Here is a 21,119-nt window from a genome sequence, read left to right as displayed (position 1 = left end):
GTCAAACCCCATGTGGAACAGGCTCCGGGGGGGCGGACGACAACACGCGAGGGGTCACCGTGTATCCAGCCCCCCAGCACAGGGGTCTCCCATGCGGCAGATCCTGCCGTGTCTGTGGTGCCCGGGGGGGCAATGGCATCATCTCCCCCAGCACCAACATCCCTGCTGCCTGCCCCGCACCAGCCCTGGCTCCAGCTGTTGAGAGCTCTGGCTGCTCCACAGTGGTCCCTAAACAGCCCAGGGGAGGGCACGTGCATGTGGGGGGGGGCTCACCCAGGTATCCTTGGCCAGAGCAGGCCCCCCCTCCCCGTGCTGGGCAGTTGGGAGGGATTCAGTTAATTGGTCTTTAGCGGCCTACAAAAGCTGCCCTCAGACCCCCGCCCCATGCTATACTTGGGGCTGCAGCAGGGCAAGAAATGGGTGCCCCAACCCCCTGCCATGATTCAGCAAGACTGAGGCTCCTGCTGGGGATGGGGTCCCTGTCTGGGCACCCCCCAACCCCTCGCTTAGCCAAGGGGACGCTCAGCAAGATCATCAGGCAGCAGATTCCCAACAGATGAGAGGAAGCGACTCCCCCCCAAGGCAAGTGAGCCACTGGAACCCAGTGCTACCGGACATGGGGAGTCACCCAGGGAGAGAACACCAGCAACTGCTGGCAAGTTGTGCACCCCACTGCAGGTATGACACCGATCTCTCGGAGGGTCAGGATGAGACCTGCCTGAGGGGTGGGGGGAGTGGCCAGTTGTCACGGAGTGTGGGGGAGTCCAGGCCCTGCACCCCTCTTCCTGGGATCCACTGAGACTCTCAGCCAGCCAGTAAAACAGAAGGTTGATTGGACAACAGGAACACAGTCCAAAACAGAGCTTGTGCGTACCCCCAGGACCCCTCAGTCAAGTCCTTCTGGGGGAGCAGGGAGCTTAGACCCTAGCCCTGGGGTTCCCTGTGTTCCTCCACCCAGTCCCAAACTGAAACCTAAACCCACCCAGCAGGTTCCCTGCTGCAGCCTCCGTCCACATTCCTGGGCAGAGGTGTCATCTCCCCCTCCCCCTCCCGGCTCAGGTGACAGGCTCTCAGGTCTCCCATCCCCAGGGCACATTCCCAGGTCAACACTCCCCTCTCCCTGCTGCATCACATCGTCACACCAATCACCACCTTGCAGGGCTCTCTCACCTCCCCTCTGACACACAGCACTGGATGGAAGACAGGATGCTGGGCTAGATGGGCCCTCACCTGGCAACTCCTAGATGCCAAGCCTCAGCTAAAAAGCAGTGGATCCGACCCTGGGCTGGGGAGATGGCAGCCGGGCTCGGGGGTGGGTCCCAGGCCTTCCCAGAGCTACTGCCCAGTCCCAGCAAGCGTGGAACAGCTGCGAGCACTTCAAAGCTGGGAGCTGCCGGGTCAGGGCCAGGTCAGCCAAAAACCAACCGCAGGACTGCTGAACTGACACCACAAGCTCCCAAGGGGCATGGGGGCTGGAGGGGGCTGCCCCAGGCCTGCAAAGCCATGGGGAGACAAGTCCCACAACAGATCACAGAGCCCGGGTCTCCCCAGCGCCTCCAACCTGGGCAGGCGGCACTGGCAGAGAATTAGGGGGATCCCAGCAGTGGGGGAGGTGGGTGGCACAGGGGAAAGGGGGGGGAATTCTGGGGAGAGGAGCAGCAGAGAATCAGGGAGGGACCCTCGCAGGGAGGAGTGGGGGGAGGAGCCCCAATACAGAACCCCGGAGAGCAAGTCAGTCTGGGGCCCCCTTACTGGTTTCCCAGCTCCCCCACCCCTGACATCTGGCCCCAGCTCCTCTCAGCGTGGCCCGTGCACGAACCATACACCACATTTCACACCTGAGCGGATGCTGCTTGTGGTGACAGGGGCCCGAAACCGCAGACACCTGCAGCGACACTCACAGGCCTCCCCAGTCCCCAGCCAGGGGCAATGGGCCCCCAGCCCTCCAGGCTGACCCTTCCCCCGTCAGATGGGCTCCCCCCCAACCTGGAATCTAGGAAGGCGCAATGGGGCACGAGACAAACGGCAGAACCTGCGGCGCCGACAGAGCCGGGCGACCCCCCGAGCCTGCCACCAACCTGGGCAGCTACTAATAAAATGGACGTTTTCCAACTCAAACCTGGACCCGCCCCAGAGCAGGCTGGGTTTGGGGAGCAGGTCCAACTGATGCTTTCTGTCGCCCCAGACACTGCACATGAGCCGGCGGGTCTGATGTTCCCACGCCTCCCCCCGGGGATTTTTAGTTTTCTGTTGATTAAAATGGAAATTTCTGTGACCACACAACAAAAAGCACCAGCCATTTCGGTTGGAAAGTTTGGGTTTTTTCCTGCCCACAGAAGTCGTTTCTGCCCATCTCTAGATAAGTTGGCGATTCACTGTCCCCGCACACACCCCCTTCTATACCCCTCCAGCGCAATGCCCCATAGACGCCCCTCACCCTGCTAACAATGCATTTCCAGTGTGCCCCCGGCCGGCTCCCTCCCACGCACACCCTGCAGTAATACAGGTGAGTGGGGGGAGGGCGTATGTGCCCCCAGCACACCCTCCTTAGCGCTGCGCATCCCCCCAGCATGCAATCCTTGGTGCTCCGCGCCCCCCCCAGCATGCCCGCCTTGGTGCAGCATGCCCCCCCCAGGCACCATGCACCTTCTCCAGCATGTCCTCCTTAGCGCCGTGCACCCCCCCCCAGCACACCCACCTCGGCATCATGTGCCCTACCCCCCCAGGACACCCACCTTGACACCACACGCCCCTCAAGCACACCCGCCTTGGTGCCCCATGACCCACCTTGGCACAGCACCCCCCTCCCACCAGCACGCCCTCCTTGGCACTATGCCCCCCCCCAGCACGCCCTCCTTGACCCCGTACACAGCTGCCCTCCCAAACACACCTGCCTTCATGCACGTGCCCCTGCCCTCCCAATAATGCAGACTCTTCCTCCCGCCACCTGCGCAGCCCTTCATGCTCCCCCCAGCAATACTCTTTTCAGCCCCTCTTTCCCCCCAGCAATGAGAAGAGACGGGGCTGGGCCTGGGGTCCAAGGAGACTTTATTACACACAAAATGGAGACAGACTGTTCCGGTGCCATAGCAACCAACACACTATGAAAATAACCTCTCTAGGGAGCTCGGGGCCCCAGGATATTTACACTGAGGGGGCGGAGGAGCTGGCCCGTAAGACACAGTATGGGGGGAAGGGGGGGGTAAACAGAGTGTCACACACAGACACTAGGAGACAAGGGAGAAACTGCTCCCTAGGGCAGAAGTATACTGGGCGCCCCGGGGCCATCCACCCCCAAAGCTGGGCAGGTCACAGACATAGGGTGCACCTCGGGGAAGCCCCCCAAACTGAGATGGGGTCACACAGACTCTCCCAATCTCATACCAGGTGGGGCAGAATCAGGCAAATCACATCTTGAATCGAGGGAGCTGTGTGGGCCATCTTTTAAAGAGGGAGGGGGATCTGTGTTCCCGCATTTTCAGCCAGGCTGGGGGACCCCAGCACAGCCCCAGTCCTGTCCCCCATCGCCCCCCCCCCCCCCCCCCCCGACCTCCGAGGCTGACGCCTGGCTCGGGAACTACTCTAGTGTACAAAAAAAGAGGCATCAGCACGAACCTTCCTGTTGGGAGGGGGGGCTCATCTCCCCATCCTGCCCCCCTTCCCAGCACTTGGGGGTCCCCAGCCCCATGTGTTCACCCAGAGCAGAGCATCCCCATCCCACCACATGGGTGTCAATGGAGCCTCTCCCCCAACACAAGGGTGCATCTCCCCCCACCTGGCCAGGCAGCCAAGACCCGCCTCCTGCCTGGGGCTGGCGGGATCACGAGTGAGGAGTCCAGCATCCTTGGCCCCCAGGAGTTTCCGCAGCCCCCTGAGTTAATCCGTCTCTGCTCCCCAGAGTCTCTCGTCCTCTCCCGCGGGGACTTCACCCCCCATTGTCTCGGCTTCCCCTCAGGGCAGGGCAGGGCAGAGCAGTCACACGTAGACAGCCGTCTTGGAGATGATGGACCCGTCGTGCTGCGACTCCATGTCGTCGTCCTCGTAGCCGCTCGGAGCGCTGTGCCCGGGGTGGGCGCTGAGCCGCAACATGGGCCCCACCTCGTCAAGCCGCTCCTCCTCCTCCTCCTCCTCGTGCCGCTGGCCGGGGTAGCCATAGGGGCCGGGCCACTCCCCGGGGGCCCCCTCGCCTGGTGCGGCCTTGAGGGGCCGGTCCAGCTCCGAGTCGGGGCGGTAGGTGAAGTTGTGGGGCGCCCCATTGCCGTAGACGCGGGTGGTGGGGTCATAGGCACCCTTGACAGGGGGGCGGGCACGGCGCCGGCGGAGCAGGAAGAATACCAGAGCCCCCAGCAGGGCGAGGGCCAGGATGCCCCCGACGAGGCCCCCAGCCACGGCTCCGGCGCTGCTCTGCAGCCTCGTGGGGTGCTCTGGAGTAGAGAAAAGACGGGGCAGGGGGTCACTCTCCAAGCTTCGGGGGATGGAGCCGTGGGGGGAGGGCCGGGGTCGTGGCGACCCCTTGGTCATCTGACGCACGCTTCCATGCAGAGCCGGGTCCTCCTGGGGCCGAGACGGGGTCTCCCCTCCCTTCCCCGCTCTGCCCAGTGCCCCCAAAACTCACACCCCGCCTGGACCCACAATGCACCTGGGCCCCTGCATGCCCATTCCAACAAGGCACCCAGCTGTGGGCACATGCCTCACCCCCTGCCCTACCCCTCCAATGCACCTGGGCCCCGCATGCCCATCCCCCTCAACACATCTGGCTGTTGGCACATGCCCCATCCCCACCCCACCGGGCTGTTGGCACACACCAAGCCCCCTGCCGCACAATGCACCTGGCTGTGGACACATGCCTCACCCCCATAATGCACCGGGCTAGTCGCACACACCAAGCCCCCTGTCTCCCTCTCCACAATGCACCCGGCAGTTGGCACACACCAAGCCGCCTGCCCCCCCCGTGCATCCGGCTAACGGCACATCGCCTGCCCCACAATGCACCTGGTTATTGGTATATGCCCCACACACTCCCCCACAACGCACCTGGTTTGCCCTGCCCTCCCACAATGCACTTGGGTATTAACTGACCCCCCCACCCTGACCCCCATATTAATGTTCACGCATGCTGCAAGGCCTATAAAGCCTGGCTGCTGCAGGAGCCTCGCACCTGTGTGCAGATCCTGAGAGCAGAGAATTATTGGCACATGACAGTCACAGGCATCCCCATCCCCGCAATGCTGCCCAGTCACCACCAGAGCAGTAACAGCGGGAGTCCTGACGCCAGCCCAGCCCAGCCCCCTCCTTAACCCACCAGACCCCCCCCTCCTACCCCTAAGAACCAGGGAGAGAACCCAGGAGTCCTGAGACCAGCCCAGCCCCGATTGACTAGGAAAAGCTGAAGCTGCGGGAGATTACCCCAGCTCCCGGACTGCAGGACCCCTGGGGAGGTGGGGGAGTGGGGGGGAAGAGCCTGCAGCTTCCAGCAGGGGTGTGGGAGAGCCCACCACACCTCCAGAAAAGGCAATGAGATGTAACACATTCCCGGAGCAGCTTCCACCAGCTAGGCAGGGCCTCTGCCCCCCGTCCCTCACTCAGAGGGCACAGGCTCCAGCAGGATCCAGAGCAATGCCTTGGGGAGAGGCGATGAAGCGGCCGGGGGGGCGGGGGGGCGGGAGAAGGGTAGGAGCCAACAACATTTGCAGGGACCCCCTCTCGTCCCAGGAGAGGCCCCTTCGCCTCCCAGGGGATGACACAGACACCCCTCCCCCACTCCTGGGAGCCCCACCCCCTGGAACTTCCAATATCCCCGCATGAGATCGCGCCACCTTCCCCTGGGAGCCCCCCCAGCACACAGACACCCCCAGCCCTGGATGAGCCTCCCACCCCCACCCTGCACTCCTCCAGCCCTTTGAACAGACCCTGGACCCAGATCACACACCCGTCCCCCTGGTGGGGGAGGGGACACCCCCCATTCTCAGCCACCAGGGAAGGACCCCCGCGCACTCACCTCGCACCAGGATGATCTGTTCGACCCGTGTCGTCCCCACGCTATTAGTGACCTGGCAGATGAAGGTCGTGTTCACCGCCACGTCCACCGACTGCACCAGCAGCCGGTCGCCCTGTACCTGCACCGTGGGGGGCAGCGGCCCGCTGGGGCTGGGGGAAGGGAGGGGAGAGGCTGGTTAGAGACCAGGGCAGGGGGACCTGACTCCCAGCATACCCACCCCACGCCCTTCTCAGACCTGGGGTTTGACCTGGCTCCCAGCCCCATCCCATGATCTACATACTAGACCCCATGTCCCTCCCAGAGCTGGGATAGAACCCAGGACTCCTGGCTCCCAGGCCCCACCCAGCCATTTGACTCCTTCAGGTGTGCATTTAAAGCAGGAACAACCCCCAACACACTTGCTGCTGACACACTATGGGGAGTGGGGGGCAGAGGGAGACCCAGGCAGCAGTGGGCAGCCACTGGGACAACGGTTCCGAGCTCCGTGCCAGGGGCTGGGTGGGGCCCCCCAGGTAACCCCTCCAATGCTCAAAGTAAGCATGGCTGCCACACTGCCCAAAGCACACTGACCCCCACCCCCCAGCCGCAGTCCTCCCCGGCACAGGGCTCTCCTTTCAGCCCGGCTGCCGAGTGACCAACAGCTGGCTGCCCTGCACCTAGCAGGGTCTGGGGGTGGGGGGGTGCAGCTGTTCCTCCCGGGTGGGAAAGATGAACTGGTTCAGACCATCAGCCTCCCGGGCCTTGCAGAAGCGGGGACAGAATGAGACAGCCCCCTCCCAGCCAACCGAGTCTCCCACAGGGACAGGCCACCCCGAGGTGAGGAACCCGCCTACAGAGAGTGCCCGGGGCCCCTCACTAGCCTGGCTCTGGGGAGTTTGGGGCCCTGCTAACCAGCAGAACAGGACCGGAGGCCCTTCACAACCTAGAAAAACAGGTTTGGGAGCTGGTTTATGTTTTCATTTCCTCCTCCCCATGGGAGCAGCACCATGAGCTGCCACCCCTCCTGTAAATGTAATCCCTTTGTCCCCTGGAACACCCCTTCTCCCATGAGGGGCACAGAACCCAGGAGTCCTGGCTCCCAGCCCCGCAGCTTTAACCCTCTAGACCTCACTCCCCTCCCAGAGCCAAGGACCCTCTCTCCCTGCCGTAACCCCAGGGCAGCCTGCACCCCAAACCCCTCATCCCCGGCCCCATCCCAGAGCCTGCACTCCCAGCCGGAGCCCCAGCCCTGAACCCTCATCCCTGGCCCAACCACAGAGTCCCCTCCCACACTCCAAACCCCTCGGCCCCACTCCCACCACATGAATTTTGTTTTGTGCATGTGCACATGGGTGGGAAAAATGAGAGGGAACACTGCCTCCCAGCCCCCCCTGCTCTAACCCACTAGGCCCCACTTGCCTCCCAGAGCCAGGGATACAACCCAGGAGTCCTGGCTCCCAGCCCCCCAGCTCTAACACACTAGATCCCAATCTAGGAGTCAGCCAGTGTGTTTCGGGGGTGGGGAGGGGGGGCTTAACAGCAGCATCTCCTCCCCCATGGGCCTGCGCAGGGACTCACGTGCTCCAGGAGTAATGGGTGGGTTTGGGGTTCCCTTTGGCCACACATCTCAGCACGGCCTCATTCCGGCTCACATACCAGTTGTCATCATAGCCCTCGATGGTGACTTGCGGGGGGTCTGTGGAGAAAGCAGAGGGGCCAGTCAGACCCTACCGCCTGCCTTTGGGGCCCAAGCTATCCTTGTCCCAGAGACAGAGAACCCAGGAGTCCTGGCCCCCAGCCCCTCCCCACCTTCTAACCCACTAGACCCCACTCCCCCACCAGGGACAGGAAAGAACCCAGGAGTCCTGGCTCCCAGGCCCTCTGCTCTAGCCCCCACTCCCCTCCCAGAGCCGCGGATGGGACCCAGGAGCCCCGGGCCCCGCACTCACACAGCACGGACAGCGTGACAGGGATGTTCTCCGGCTCCGTCAGTGTCCTCTGGCTGATGACGCAGGTGATTTGCTCCTGGTCTGCCACCGCCGTGGGCACCATGTTGAACTGGCTGGTGACAGTGACGGTGCCGTCTCCGTTGGCCACCTCGGAGGCATTGAAATTGCCGGGAAGGGTGGCGATCCAGGTGATGCGGGCAGGGGGTTTGCCATTGGCTGAGGTGCAGACGGCCACCGGGATCATGGCGTTACCCGCCACCACCTTCCGCGACTCCGCCGTGTTGGTGGGCCTGGCTGTGGGGACCAGAGGGCAGGGTTAGCCAGTGGCGTTCCCCAGGCTCCTCCAGCCAAGATCGGGGGCGCCGTCGCACCAGGCAGTGCGCAGAGATTGGACTTGGCCAAGCTCCGTGGGAGCTGACCCAGGAGTCCCGAGTCCCAGCTCCCCAGACTCATCTCGCCAAGATCCTGTCGCTGAAAGTCCCGTTCCCAGCAGCTGCCCAACGAGATCTTCTCCCAGGGCGACCTGGTAGCCATGCCTAACTATGCTTTCCCCATCGTTAATTAAAGCAATTAGCACAGGCAGTTCTGCCCATGTCAGACACAGGAACGAGGAACCCTGAGGCACCGATTTCACCACTTCCCCTGCCCTGGGAGTGGCGCAGGCTGCATCTGATCCCAGGGGCATCCCACAGACCATTCCCTAAGAAGATGGGACCTGCAGGCCAAACCATCAGCCCCACACCCCCCCTAGAAGGGAAGGCCTGTATCTCATTCCCCCACCCCCACCCCAGCCAGTCCCATGCCCTTGGGTGGGATTGGCACACCCTAGAAGGGAAGGCCCCATGTGACATTCCCCCCCAACCAGTTCCCTGCCTGGGGCGCCTCCCTCACCCAGGATGCTGAGTGTGGTGACCCCATCCTCGTTGCCATGAGGGTAGGTGGCGAATTCGCAGATGTAGGTGCCCTCGTCGCCCATGCGCAGGGGCTGGATGATCAGAGTGGCGTCCTGCAGGGAGACGTTCAGAAACCGGATTCTGCCGCTGTTGTCCAAGGGGAAGTTGGGCTTGTGGTCCGGGAGGTAGACAGCCACGTTCTGCTTCTTGCCCCCCATCTCCTTCATCCAGGTAACCTGGCTGACCTTGACGTCGGAGCTGGTTGTGGGGAAGAGGCATTGCAGCGTGGCCTCGTCGCCCACATAGCCCGTGACCTCATTCCGGACCTTCACCCGCTGGGTCAGCACCACTGTGGGGGGAAGAGACAGAGCCAGTTAGTGGGACAGGGACAGCCACTAGACCCAATGCCACTCACAGAGTTGGGATGGAACCCAGGAGTCTGCTCTCCCAGACCCTCCTGCTTTGACCCGCTGGACCCCACTCCCCTCCCAGAGCTAGAAACGAGGACTCCTGGCTCCCAGTCCCCCTGTTCTGACCACTAAACGCCACTCCCCTCTCAGAGCCAGAACAGAACGCAGGAGTCCTGGTTCCCCGCCCCTCTGCTCTGACCACTAAACCCCACTCCCCTCACAGAGCCAGGAAGAGAACCCAGCCCTCCAGCTCTAACCACTAGACCCCACGTCCTTCCCAGAGCCAGGACAGATCCAAATATCCTGATTCACAGCCTAGAGAGAGACTGAGCTGGTTAGTGATTGTAGGGGGAGAACAAGAGAGACACACCCTCATGAGTATCCCACACTGAGCTCCAAGCCCCTGCAGCCCAGAGATGGCCAGCTCCTCACTAGGGATGCCCCTCTGACAGGGAAATGTGGAAGGCTGGGAGCCTGAACCCCAGAGAGTTACAGATGGGTTTGGGGGGATAATTCCGATAGGAGCCATTTAAGTTGCAGGTGTTATTCTGGGGGTCTGACTAGATGATCTAATGGTCTCTCCACCTATGGACCTGCTTTTCCTGCCTGCCCGGGACCCTTGTACCCACAGATCCAGGGCGATTCAGGTCAGAAGGGACTGTTCATGCTTGCAGTCTGACCTGCTGTATAGCACAGGCCAGGGAATTCGACGCAGTCCCCCTGCACAAACCCGCCTCTCCGCGAGAGCCCACCACTTCCCATGGGAGTCCCTCCCAATCCACTCAGAACTGGTGCCTTGTTTCCAGTTGTACCATGTCTGGCTTTACTGTCCCATCACTGGCTCCTGTTCTGCTTCTCCGCTCGGTTCAGAGAGCCTTTCAGCGCCTGGGACAGTCACCTCCTCAGGGGCGTTGGAGCAGCATGTAGAGGGGTGTGCCAAGAGCCATTGAACCAAACTGTAAACTCTGCATGTGATGGAAACCACTTCGATCCCCCGACCCCTGCACCTCGTGACCCTTGTGAGACACTAGCCAGACCGAGCACGCTCAGTCTCGCTCCAAGGCATTTTCTCCAGCCCTCAGATCATTTCTGCAGCTCTTCTCTGCCCACGGGTTTAACTCTATGGGTTTGGGGCACGCAGAGCCCTGTACGAACGCGCCTGTTCCTGGGTCGTTTGCCCAAGTAACAACGCCTGGGCAAGGGCTGCACAGGGAATTGCTCCGATAGAACTGAATGCGGCAGCTTTGTAACCAGTCCAACTGCATGCTTAGACCTAAGCCCACCTCCAGCCAACCCAGTGTGTCCATTTACACCAGTTACCTGAATCCCTTTAAACCCAGACCTTAAAGAGGTGCAGCTCTGCATATAGACAAGGCCAAGGGACAACTGGGGCCGGTTCAGAAAAGGGAAAAGCTAGGCTGCATACCATGGAAAAATATCACAACAGAGAGATGGATCAGGCTGGAGAATTGTCTCCCCAAAGGAAGAGCTGGGAGCCCCAACATTGGGCAAGGGGTCCCTGTATAAATAGCCCCACGCCCCATCCCGTCAGGGATGCACCAGATGAAGATCTCTTCCGCCGTGCTGCCATGAATTCATAAAAGAGCAAGCGTGCAGTTTAAAGCGCTGTCACCCTCCCGTGCCCCAATCCAGAGCGAGGGAGAATCGGGCAGAGGCTGCCAGCCGTGGGACATGGGAAGGTTTCTAGCCCAGCCAGCTGAATGCTGCTACAGGTGCTGATCAAACACACTCCATTTAACAGGCCCCCTTGCACCCGATTTGTTCATCCCGCTAACCGGAGACAGCGCTGTTCTCCCAAGGAGAACCATGCAGGGTCTGGGAGCCTCCCCCGGCCATCTGTCTGTCCAATGTGCCATTGTATTCCAGCACAGACAGACTGACTCGTTCTATCCACAGCCCCAGACTGGCATGCACAGATACACGCCCATCCAACTCTCTCACACAAAGGCTTCCACCTCTCCCTGTACAGTCACTAATCTGAAATTTTCGTGACTCAGGGCCACATAAGACCCATTGTTTTTGTTTCTTAAACTCTTCCTCCCCCCACCCCGATTTGGCTGGTTTTGCCTTCTGCTTTTTGAGCTGTTTTCTTGTCTCCTGACACCCCACCCTGCCAGCCAGGAGAGCCAGAATGGACTTTTTCCAAACAAAAGCGGCAAGTCTCAAATAAATCACATGATCCTGGGAGCTGGGTCTTTATGAGGAAACATCAGACAGCACAAGAGTCATGACAACAGCAGCACAAGTCAGGCAGAGCGCTGGATCTCCCCAGCCCCGCCCCCAGTGTGCATCTCCACACCCCGTCTCCATGCGGACATCCCTGCTCCCCCCCTTACCTGCATGGCTGTATCCATACAGACGGCGTGTTTATACATACAGGGATGCAGGCTGAAGGCACAGTGCATTTTCAGGCTGCTGAAGCCGGTCCGGCTCGGACTTTGCTATCTGAGCCACTTCCATTGATTCGGCTTCACCCTCCCGTGCCTAAGACATTGACCCGATTTCATGAACCCCCAGCCAGGGGGACACGCGCTGCAAATCGGGAGCTGCCTGCTTCCAGTTAAGCAGGTAAGAGCCTTGGGTCTGAGGTCAGAGGGCCCCGACAAAGATTAGCCCCAAAGGCCCCCAGCTGCAGCAGTACCAGTCCCCCGGGGCCCAGGACCACTCACAGCCGCCTCCCTTCAGCTGAAGACGTGCACCTCTGCGGGTGTCCTGGTGGTTTGGATTTGCCCCAAAGCTGCAGCTTATCTCCTCGCACCAGTCCTGACCCCTGTTCCAAATGCAGACAGCGGTACAGGGCCTGCCAGCCACCACCTCCCTCACACACACCCCATCCCAGACCACTGCAAGAGTTAGAATACCCCACGGATAAGAACAGCCCCGTGCCTCACTCCCTGAGCCAGCCAGTCCCCCACCCCGGGAAAGGCCCTGAATCCCATTCCCCACCCCACTCTGAGCCAGCCCACCCCCTGGCTGCTGCTCCCAGATGGGGATTCCCCCTTAGTATGACTCTCATACACACAGCCCCACATATCCCATAGCTGGGCCTGCATCTGAGAGATCACGGCCACCACCCCAACCTGGCCCACAGCTCCACAGGAACTGGCCAACATCTTGTACTACAGCCCTGTGCCAGTCCCAGGCCTGGTGCCGTCAATGGCAGCAGCTCCCCGTTGGCCCCGGGAGGAGGAACCAAACACTGTCGCTAATAAATGCTTCTTATCTCAGAAAACACCTGTTACTCACCAGACACAGCTGGTAAATGACTCACCACCATCACATAGTGAGTTGGCAGCAAAGCTACCAATGGAACATAGGAGTCCTGGCTCCCAGCCCCCTGCTCTAACCACTAGACACTGCTCCACTCCCAGAGCTGGGATAGAACCCAGGAGTCCTGGCTCCCAGTCCAGCCCCCTTAAGAACTGGCCCATTCTCCTCCTCCAGCAGAGCTGCGAGCCTGTGTCCATCCAGGCTGGGGGCACACAAAGCGTGGTATCTGGGCAGAGATTTGGGGGACATGGATGCAAATCCAGCCCACGCACACAAAGGCCCCATGTCCCCTGCTACAGAGATGAGGATAGCAGACGGCTCAGAGCAATGCAGCCCAGTTCTCCCCGCATTTCCAGGCTGCTGGGTAAGATGCCACCTCCTCTGCTTCACAGACAGTAACCTACTGTCCCTGCCACAGCTGTCTTCCTGTCTGGCTGGGAGGACATGGGACACTGTTTCCTGCACACACACCCAGAGATACACCCAGACAATGCAGAAAAGGGAAAGCAACATGCCTGGGTCAGCAGAGAGTAAAGGACAGAGGGATTGGAGCTGGGGAGGCTTCCACGCACTGAACAGGGACGGGGAGAGAATTGGTCATACTTTAATCACTGTGGCTGGCCTGGCTCAGCACACTACAGCCTGGACAGAACATAGAATCATAGAATATCAGGATTAGAAGGGACCTCAGGAGGTCATCTAGTCCAACCCCCTGCTCAAAGCAGGACCGATTCCCAACTAAATCATCCCAGCCAGGGCTTTGTCATGCCTGACCTTAAAAACCTTCTAGGGAAGGAAATTCCACCACCTCCCTAGGTAACGCATTCCAGTGTTTCACCACCCTCCTAGTGAAAAAGCTTTTCCTAATATCCAACCTAAACCTCCCCCACTGCAACTTGAGACCATTACTCCTTGTTCTGTCATCTGCTACCACTGAGAATAGTCTAGATCCATCATCTCTGGAACCCCCTTTCAGGTAGTTGAAAGCAGCTATCAAATCCCCCCTCATTCTTCTCTTCTGCAGGCTAAACATCCCCAGTTCCCTCAGCCTCTCCTCATAAGTCATGTGTTCCAGTCCCCTAATCATTTTTGTTTCCCTCCGCTGGACTCTTTCCAATTTTTCCACATCCTTCTTGTAGTGTGGGGCCCAAAACTGGACACAGTCCTCCAGATGAGGCCTCACCAACATCGAATAGAGGGGAACGATCACGTCCCTCGATCTGCTGGCAATGCCCCTACTTATACATCCCAAAATGCCATTGGCCTTCTTGGCAACAAGGGCACACTGTTGACTCATATCCAGCTTCTCGTCCACTGTAACCCCTAGGTCCTTTTCTGCAGAACTGCTGCCGAGTCATTTGGTTCCTAGTCTGTAGCGGTGCATTGGATTCTTCCGTCCTAAGTGCAGGACTCTGCACTTGTCCTTGTTGAACCTCATCAGATTTCTTTTGGCCCAATCCTCCAATTTGTCTAGGTCCCTCTGAACCCAGGAGTCCTGCTCCCAGTCACCCCCCCAGTCCAATAGGCCTCACTCCCCTCCCAGAGCTGAGATAGAACCCAGGAGTCCTGGCTCCCAGCCACCCACCCTCTGGCTCTAACCACTAGACCCCACTCTTCTCCCAGGGCCTCTGTCTCAGGCTGGCTGTGGGATACACTACTTTCCCTTGTGGCTCCCTCCTCTGCTAGCTCTGCCGAACCAGAACCTTTTGAGCTGCAATTTCCCCTCTTCAGCCCCTCCAAAGAAAACCCGGGTTGTAAACTGTGACTCAGGACACCTGGGTTCACTTCCCAGCCCTGCTGCTGGCTCCCTGTGTGACCAGGGCCAGTTCCTGCGTCGCCCAGAACCAAACTCCCCAGCTGTAACGTGGGGAGATGATCCTGCCTTTGGCCACTTAGACGGCTAACATTTTGGGCCAAGGATTGCGCCCAGCTCTGTGTCTGCACAGCACCACGCCTGACTGGGGGGGCCCTTGCAATCTCAGCCTGCGGGCCAGCACCCAGCACAATGGGGGAGCCCCTGATATGGCTGGGGGCAGCTGCAGAGCATCCGGCACAATGTGGGGGGACTCGTTTTGATCTCGGCTAGTGGGAGCCTATACAGCGCCCAACAGGACTGCCCCCCCGCCCCCAATCACGCCCAGCCCCTCCACTGCATTTTGGCTGGGAGGGCGAGGTCTGTGCAGCACCCGGCATGAGGGGGGAGTGGGGCCCCTCAGCCCTGTGTAACAAACAAACCCTAATTGCACCATCCCTGCGCTCCACTTAGATCAGTTTGATAAACGAGAGAGGAAAAGGCTCCAGGCAGATTTTTTGCCTGATGATTTTGCTGCAGAAGAAAAGGGTTTTTTTGTTCCCAGCCAGCTAAGGGATCTTTGCGAGAGAGAAAGACACACACAAAGGACAGACGGCCACAGGGCCGAGACACACAAAGGACAGACCGCCAATGGGACAGACACACAGACTGTTTCACTTTTTAAAAATAGCCATAGCTGCTGAGGGACTAGCCTGGCAAATGCACCCATCCCCAAACCCCTCTCCGCTCCGGCTTTCAGAGCCCTCTCTTAGGATTCGTCCCGCAGCGAGGACCATTATCCCAGCGAGCCAGGCACGCAGACCCCCTACCCGTAATGGGAAGCGACAGAGCCCTCTCGAGCTGTGCGCCACAGTCAGTCTAATTCTAAGAGCGTGAATGAAGCGGCCCCTAATTTAATAAGAAACCAGATCGAGCGTGAGGCGGGAGCATTAAAAATTCAGTTTTACATGAGGGGAAAAACAAAAACCTGAAACCGAAAAGGAGGAGGCGGAGGGTAATTGCAAAGCTGCATTATATCCTCCACTGCTCGGGGAAGCTCCCAGAGACCCGACTGAGCTGAGATCAACCTGGACTTAGTAGGGGGCTTGGTTATCCCCTTTTTCCTGGCTTTATAATTACAGTCTCTAACCCAAATCCCCCTCTTTTCCCTTCTCAAATCTACATTGCTAACTAGCACTGTTGTGTTGCTGTTAAATGGGCCCCACAGCCCAGAGGTGCATCTCAGAGCCAGGTAAGAGAGCCCTGTAAAAACAGCCCCCGTGCGCCACCCCACCCCAGAAGCAGCCACATCTCAGCACAGCAGGTACAAGGTAAACACAAGCAGCTGGTATTGCCAGCCTGGACCACACCCCCAAGCTGTGGTGCTAAGAGGCACCTGTTCCTCATCAGGAACATTTTGGGAGGGGGCAGCAAACAGAGAAGGGGGACCAGGATTGTGTCTGACTCTCCCTCTCCCTGCCTCCAGCTGAGTCAACAGGACCAGACAGCAGCAGCGGGGCTGCAAATGCACAAGCGTCTCCAGCTGGACCAGCCTGGCAGCCACCACGATTCCCGCACCAGCTTCACGCACCCAGATAAGATTCCCACCACTGCGGGTGAGCCAGGGAGGGGGCTAGTGGCCCCCCGCCACCCCCCCATGCTGCTTCAGTCAGCTCTGTGGACAATGCTGGCTCCGCATCGCAGCACGGGGTGGGGCGGGGCGATCTACAGGCTCCAGCAGCAGTAAGAAGCAAGTTACATGTAAAAGGCACCTTCCCACTGGGCAGTTCAGGTGCCAGGTGCCAGTCTTGGCCGGGGGGAGGAGACAAGGCCCTGAAGTGCTGGGTGCTCCAGTGTGAGGCAGGGCATGGGGTGGGACAGCAGCCAGATGGAAACACGCATTGGGAAGAGAGGATGACAAGACACCCCAATGCATAGATGGGGGAGGAGACGCTCCGGCCATTGTTAGGGGCTCAGAGCCAGGACTCCTGGGTTCTATCCCTGACTCTGGGAGGGGAATGGGGTTTAGTGGGTTAGAGCAGGTGTGGTTGGAAGCCAGGACTCCTGGGTTCTATCCCAGCTTTGGGAGGAGCACCATTCCAATAGCTCTAGCTACAAGAATGGATGGGGGCCCAGTTAACCTAGTTTGCCCTCTTGGCTGGCGTCACACAGCAGGTCAGACAAGATATTCACAACAGTCCCTTTTGGCTTGGACAATCTATGAATAACCCAGGCCAGGGAACGACACTCGGCAATTCACCCTTTGCAGCTGAGCGTTAACACAGGGATGACACTAACGTGCACTGAGGCCCTCAGGACTGCGGGGCAGGGACTGTCTCATCATGTGTTTCTCCCCCCCAAATACAGCCTCTCGGCACTACTGCAAAGGGTGAGCAGCCCGCACAGGAAACAGCAGCGAGAGGGGCCCAGACACAGGAGCCTTTCACATTCCCAGCTCTGCTGCGATGCAGGGAACCAAACACGAGACTTGCAGCATCCATGGGCTGGCAGGAGGCAGGTTCCAGTTCCCTGGCCCGCAACCATATCAAGGGAGTGATTTCTGATCCGGGATGGGGGCAAGGAGTCACCCCAAAGGGCTCTGGGGGAGCTGAGCACATTCCCCGGCCTCAACTGTGCTCAGACAACATTTAGCCTGGTCTGCACATTTAGCCTGGTCTGCATGCCCCTTGTAGCCATGGCTATACAAAGGACACACTAATCCTTAATGAATACAGATTTAATGCCGGTTATCCTCAGGGATCGGCCCTGGGTCCAGTTCTGTTCAATATCTTCCTCAATCATTTAGATAATGGCATAGCGAGTACACTTATAACATTTGCTGACGATATCAAACTGGGAGGGGTTGCAAGTGCTTTCGAGGATAGGATTAAAATTCAAAATGATATGGACAAACCGGAGAAATGGTCTGAAGTAAATAGGTTAAAATTAAATAAGGACAAATGTAAAGTACTCCATTTAGGAAGGAACAACTAGTTGCACACACACTAAATGGGAAATGACTGCCCAGGAAGGAGTATTGCAGAAAGGGATCTGGGGGTCATAGTGGATCACAAGCTAAATATGAGTAAATTGTGTAACTGTTGCATAAAAAGCAAACATCATTCTGAGATGTCTTAGCAGGAGTGCTGTAAACAAGACAAGAAGTAATTCTTCCGCTCTACTGATTAGGCCTCAACTGGAGCATTGTGTCCAGTTCTGGGCGCCACATTTCAGGAAAGATCTGGACAAATTGGAGAAAGTCCAGAGAAGAGCAACAAAAATGATTAAAGGTCTGGAAAACATGACCTATGAGGGAAGACTGAAAAAATTGGATTTGTTTAGTCTGAAGAGACGAGACGACTCAGAGGGGACACGGTAACAGTTTTCAAGTACATAAAAGGTTGTTACAAGGAGGAGGGAGAAAAAATATTCTCCATAACCTCTGAGGCTAGGACAAGAAGCAATGGGCTTAAATTGAAGCAAGGGAGGTTTAGGTTGGATATTAGGAAAAACTTCCTAAGTGTCAGAATGGTTAAGCACTGGAATAAATTGCCCAGGGCGGTTGTGGGATCTCCATCATTGGAGATTTTTAAGATCAGGTTAGACAGACACCTCTCAGGGATGATCTAGAGAATACCTCATCCTGCCTTGAATGCAGGGGGCTGGACTAGAGGACCTTCTTGAGGTCCCTTCCAGTCCTACGATTCTGATTGCTAGAGGCCCCAACAGAAATCAGGACTCCTGCCCCCCGAGACCGAGATCAGAAGTCCCCATCATACTGGGTGCTGCAGACACGGGAAGAGACTCCCAGAACGTCCAGTCTCAACAGACCAAGGCAGGATCATTATCCTGCATTACCGATGGGAACCGAGGGCTGCAGTGACTCTCCCAAGGTCATCCAGCGAGTCTGGCAGCGCTGGGAAGAGAACCCAGGTGTGACACGTCTCATCCCAGCTCTTTAACAAGGCCACTCTGCCCAGGCTCCGATCAGGGCCTGAGGAGCCAGCTGATCCTGGTGCATGTTTGCTGTCTGGGGAAGGGAGAGGCAGCGGATCAAAGCAACCCACACTGATTATGACCGACCACTTCTTAACCTTCCCCTGGAGACGCTGAATGCAGGGAGGGGCATGGGCAAAGGCCGCTTTCCCAGCCCCCGAATCAATCTTCTCTTCTCCGAGCCCTTCCCACTTTGTTTACAGCACCAGAACCGGACGCAGTGTCCAGTGATGGCCTCACCCATGTTGTACACAGAGATAACACCTCCACCCTGCTCTGGCTTGCTATTCTCCTGCCCAGACACCCCAGGGACCCATTCACTCCCCCTTAGCGACAGCATCGGCTGCCAGCTCATGCCCAGATGACCCTCGAAACCTTTCCAGGATACAAGCCACCAGCGTAAGCCAGATTCTTTACATCCAACAGGTAGGGAAACCATGCGAGACAGCAACGGTCATTTTCCTAGATGTTAAGGCCAGAGGGGCCATTCCCCATCCCCAGAGGGGACATCGCAGGCCAGCAAGTTTCACCCAGTGACCCTGCACTGAGCCCAATCACCTGCATTTGGCAAAAGCCCCTTCCAGAAAGGCCCCCGCTCTGGGTCCGAGATGGAGCCACGGCCCTCGGGAGTTTGTTCCCCTAGTGACCCCCTCAATGTCAGACTGGTGCCTCCTGTCGCAGCTGGGATTTGTCTGGCGGCAGCTGCCAGCCCCTGGCTCCTCTGCCTTCCTTTGCTAGCTCCGTGGCTGCAGCTCGCAGGATTTCTCCCCGGGATGGCGCTCAAACCCCATAACCAAGTCAGCTCTCAACCAGATTGCACTGCGTCCATCTCTCCCCATCAGACCTTTTTCTCCAGCCTTAGATCGTTTCTGGGGCTCGTCTCTGCCCCCTCTTCAGCTTTTCCACAGGCGCCCCCAGAACGGGACGCAGAATTCCAGGATCCGTCTCACCAAGACAGAGGTAAAATCACCTCCCTGCTCCTCCTCACAGCTCCCCTGTTTATACACCTGAGGACTGTGACTTGCCCATGGCCACGCAGTGGCCCAAAGCTGGGAGAGAACCCAGGAGTTTTGGCTCCCAACTCTAAACCACGAGACCCCACTCCCCTCCCAGAGCTGGGAGAGAACCCAGGAGTCCTGGCTCCCAACTCCTCCACCCCTAACCACTAGACCTAGGGTGATCAGATGTCCCGATTTTATAGGGACAGTCCCGATATTCTGGGCTTTGTCTTATATAGGCACCTATTACCCACCACCCCGTCCCAATTTTTCACGCTATCTGCTCACCCTAACTGGACCCCACTCCCCTCCCAGAGCTGGGAGAGAACCCAGCTGAACCCAGGGTCTGAACCATAAAGGCCATCCAATCCGGAGCACAACTGGCAGGAGAAGAGTCTGCAGCCCTGGGGAATCCGGGAAGGGGACGATGGGGTGTGTGTGCCAGGCCAATCAATATGGTTTAATAAATATAACCCACAAGATGCAGCAAGCAACCCCTGGGGCGGGGGTAATTTAGATTCTCCCTCGTTTTTTAAACACATGCAAATGATGGGGGAGGGGAGAAGTAGGTCACCCACCAGGAAGCTGCCCTGCATGGTGAGGGCGGGGCAGTGCTGTTTGATGTAGTCACAGCAGGCAGACAAAGCGGTTTCAGAGACATCCACTCCCCTATCTGCCTGGTGCCAGACTGCGGACAGGGTGGGGGAGAGAACTAACCCCTGGAAGGCAGGCCAGAGGGTGCGGGGCGGGGGCAGGTGATAGGCTGGGAGAAGGCACAGCTGCCTGCAGGTCAGCAGGGAGACACAGGAGCCCCTGAGAGAGTAACCAAAGGGGGGGCTCCCTGCAATCTCCCCACGACTGCACCCCCCACCTGGCAGACCTGTCCCTGCTCCCTGAGTCCCTTCCCTGGGAAGCCAGTCACAGCTCTGCCACCCCAAGGCCAGCACTGGAGGATCAACGAGACGCAACTCTGCGCTTCAGAGAGGCAGGTGCCCAAAGACAAGGGTAGGGCGGGTATCCCCGTTTTACAGACAGGAAACCGAGGGACAAGCAGGAAGGACACTTGGCTAATCTTACAATGCCAGAGCCGGGGACAGAACCCAGGAGTCCTGGCTCCCAGCCCCCCTGCTCTAACCACAAGACCGCACTCCCCCTGAGCTTGGGTTAGAATCCGGGAGTCCTGGCTCAGCACTGTAGCTGCAGAGGACAGAGCAGTCTCTCCTCACATTATGCCGCCACATCCCTCGCCGTGCCGCTGCAATGAGCCCCCATCTCAGCCCAAGAGTCACTTCCAGGAAGGCAGCATCACAGCTGTGGCGCAGGGTGGGGGTTGCACGTCTGCCAGGATTACGCTCCCTGTCCCGCAGGGCCCGGGGGGACACCCCAGTTCAGGGAGATCTCTACGAGCAGAGACAGCGCTTCACAGCTCATCTCTTCAGTTCATTACTGAGAAGCCCGTTCCTCCTCCCTTCCCCCACATCAGGGCCCGTACGGCTGCCACTGCCAGACACAGCAAACAGGGCTACAACACAGCCCCTGCTCTAAACACCAACCCATTGAGAGAACCCAGGAGTCCGGGCTCCCAGCCCCCATTCCCCACTAATGCAGGAGGTGGCCACGCCGTCCCCTGGCCAGGGTATCTCAGGAATGTTGGCGCATTGGAGACAAAGGCAGGGCGGAGCTGGGATTAGGGCTGGAACAGAGAGGCGGGAGTGGGAGGGGGGTGCAGAGGCAGGGGTGGGCACAGCACAGCACAGCGGGGACTACGGAGTGGGTTGTATCCAGGGACAGACAGTACTGGGATGCAGCTGCT

General features: G+C 58.8%; 1 protein-coding gene across 5 annotated transcripts in view; it reads right to left on the bottom strand.

The window, feature by feature from the left end:
* Positions 1-21,119, bottom strand: part of NECTIN2 (nectin cell adhesion molecule 2) — a 42,802-nt gene that overhangs the window by 16,537 nt on the left and 5,146 nt on the right. For 3 of the 5 annotated variants that reach the window (XM_048827804.2, XM_048827806.2, XM_048827807.2), the window contains 4 exons: positions 8,818-9,168; positions 7,927-8,220; positions 7,556-7,673; positions 5,999-6,147 (listed from right to left, as the gene is read on the bottom strand). In XM_048827804.2, coding sequence (XP_048683761.1) covers positions 5,999-6,147; positions 7,556-7,673; positions 7,927-8,220; positions 8,818-9,168 — 912 coding nt within the window. Of the gene's footprint in view, positions 1-3,031; positions 4,425-5,998; positions 6,148-7,555; positions 7,674-7,926; positions 8,221-8,817; positions 9,169-11,586; positions 11,945-21,119 lie in introns of those variants that run through there. The other 2 variants (XM_048827808.2, XM_048827805.2) reach the window with 2 other exon arrangements.

This window comes from Caretta caretta, chromosome 24, assembly GCF_965140235.1.
Source record: "Caretta caretta isolate rCarCar2 chromosome 24, rCarCar1.hap1, whole genome shotgun sequence".
NCBI classification, from domain to species: domain Eukaryota; kingdom Metazoa; phylum Chordata; order Testudines; family Cheloniidae; genus Caretta; species Caretta caretta.
This window is presented reverse-complemented; position numbering and strand designations above follow the sequence as displayed.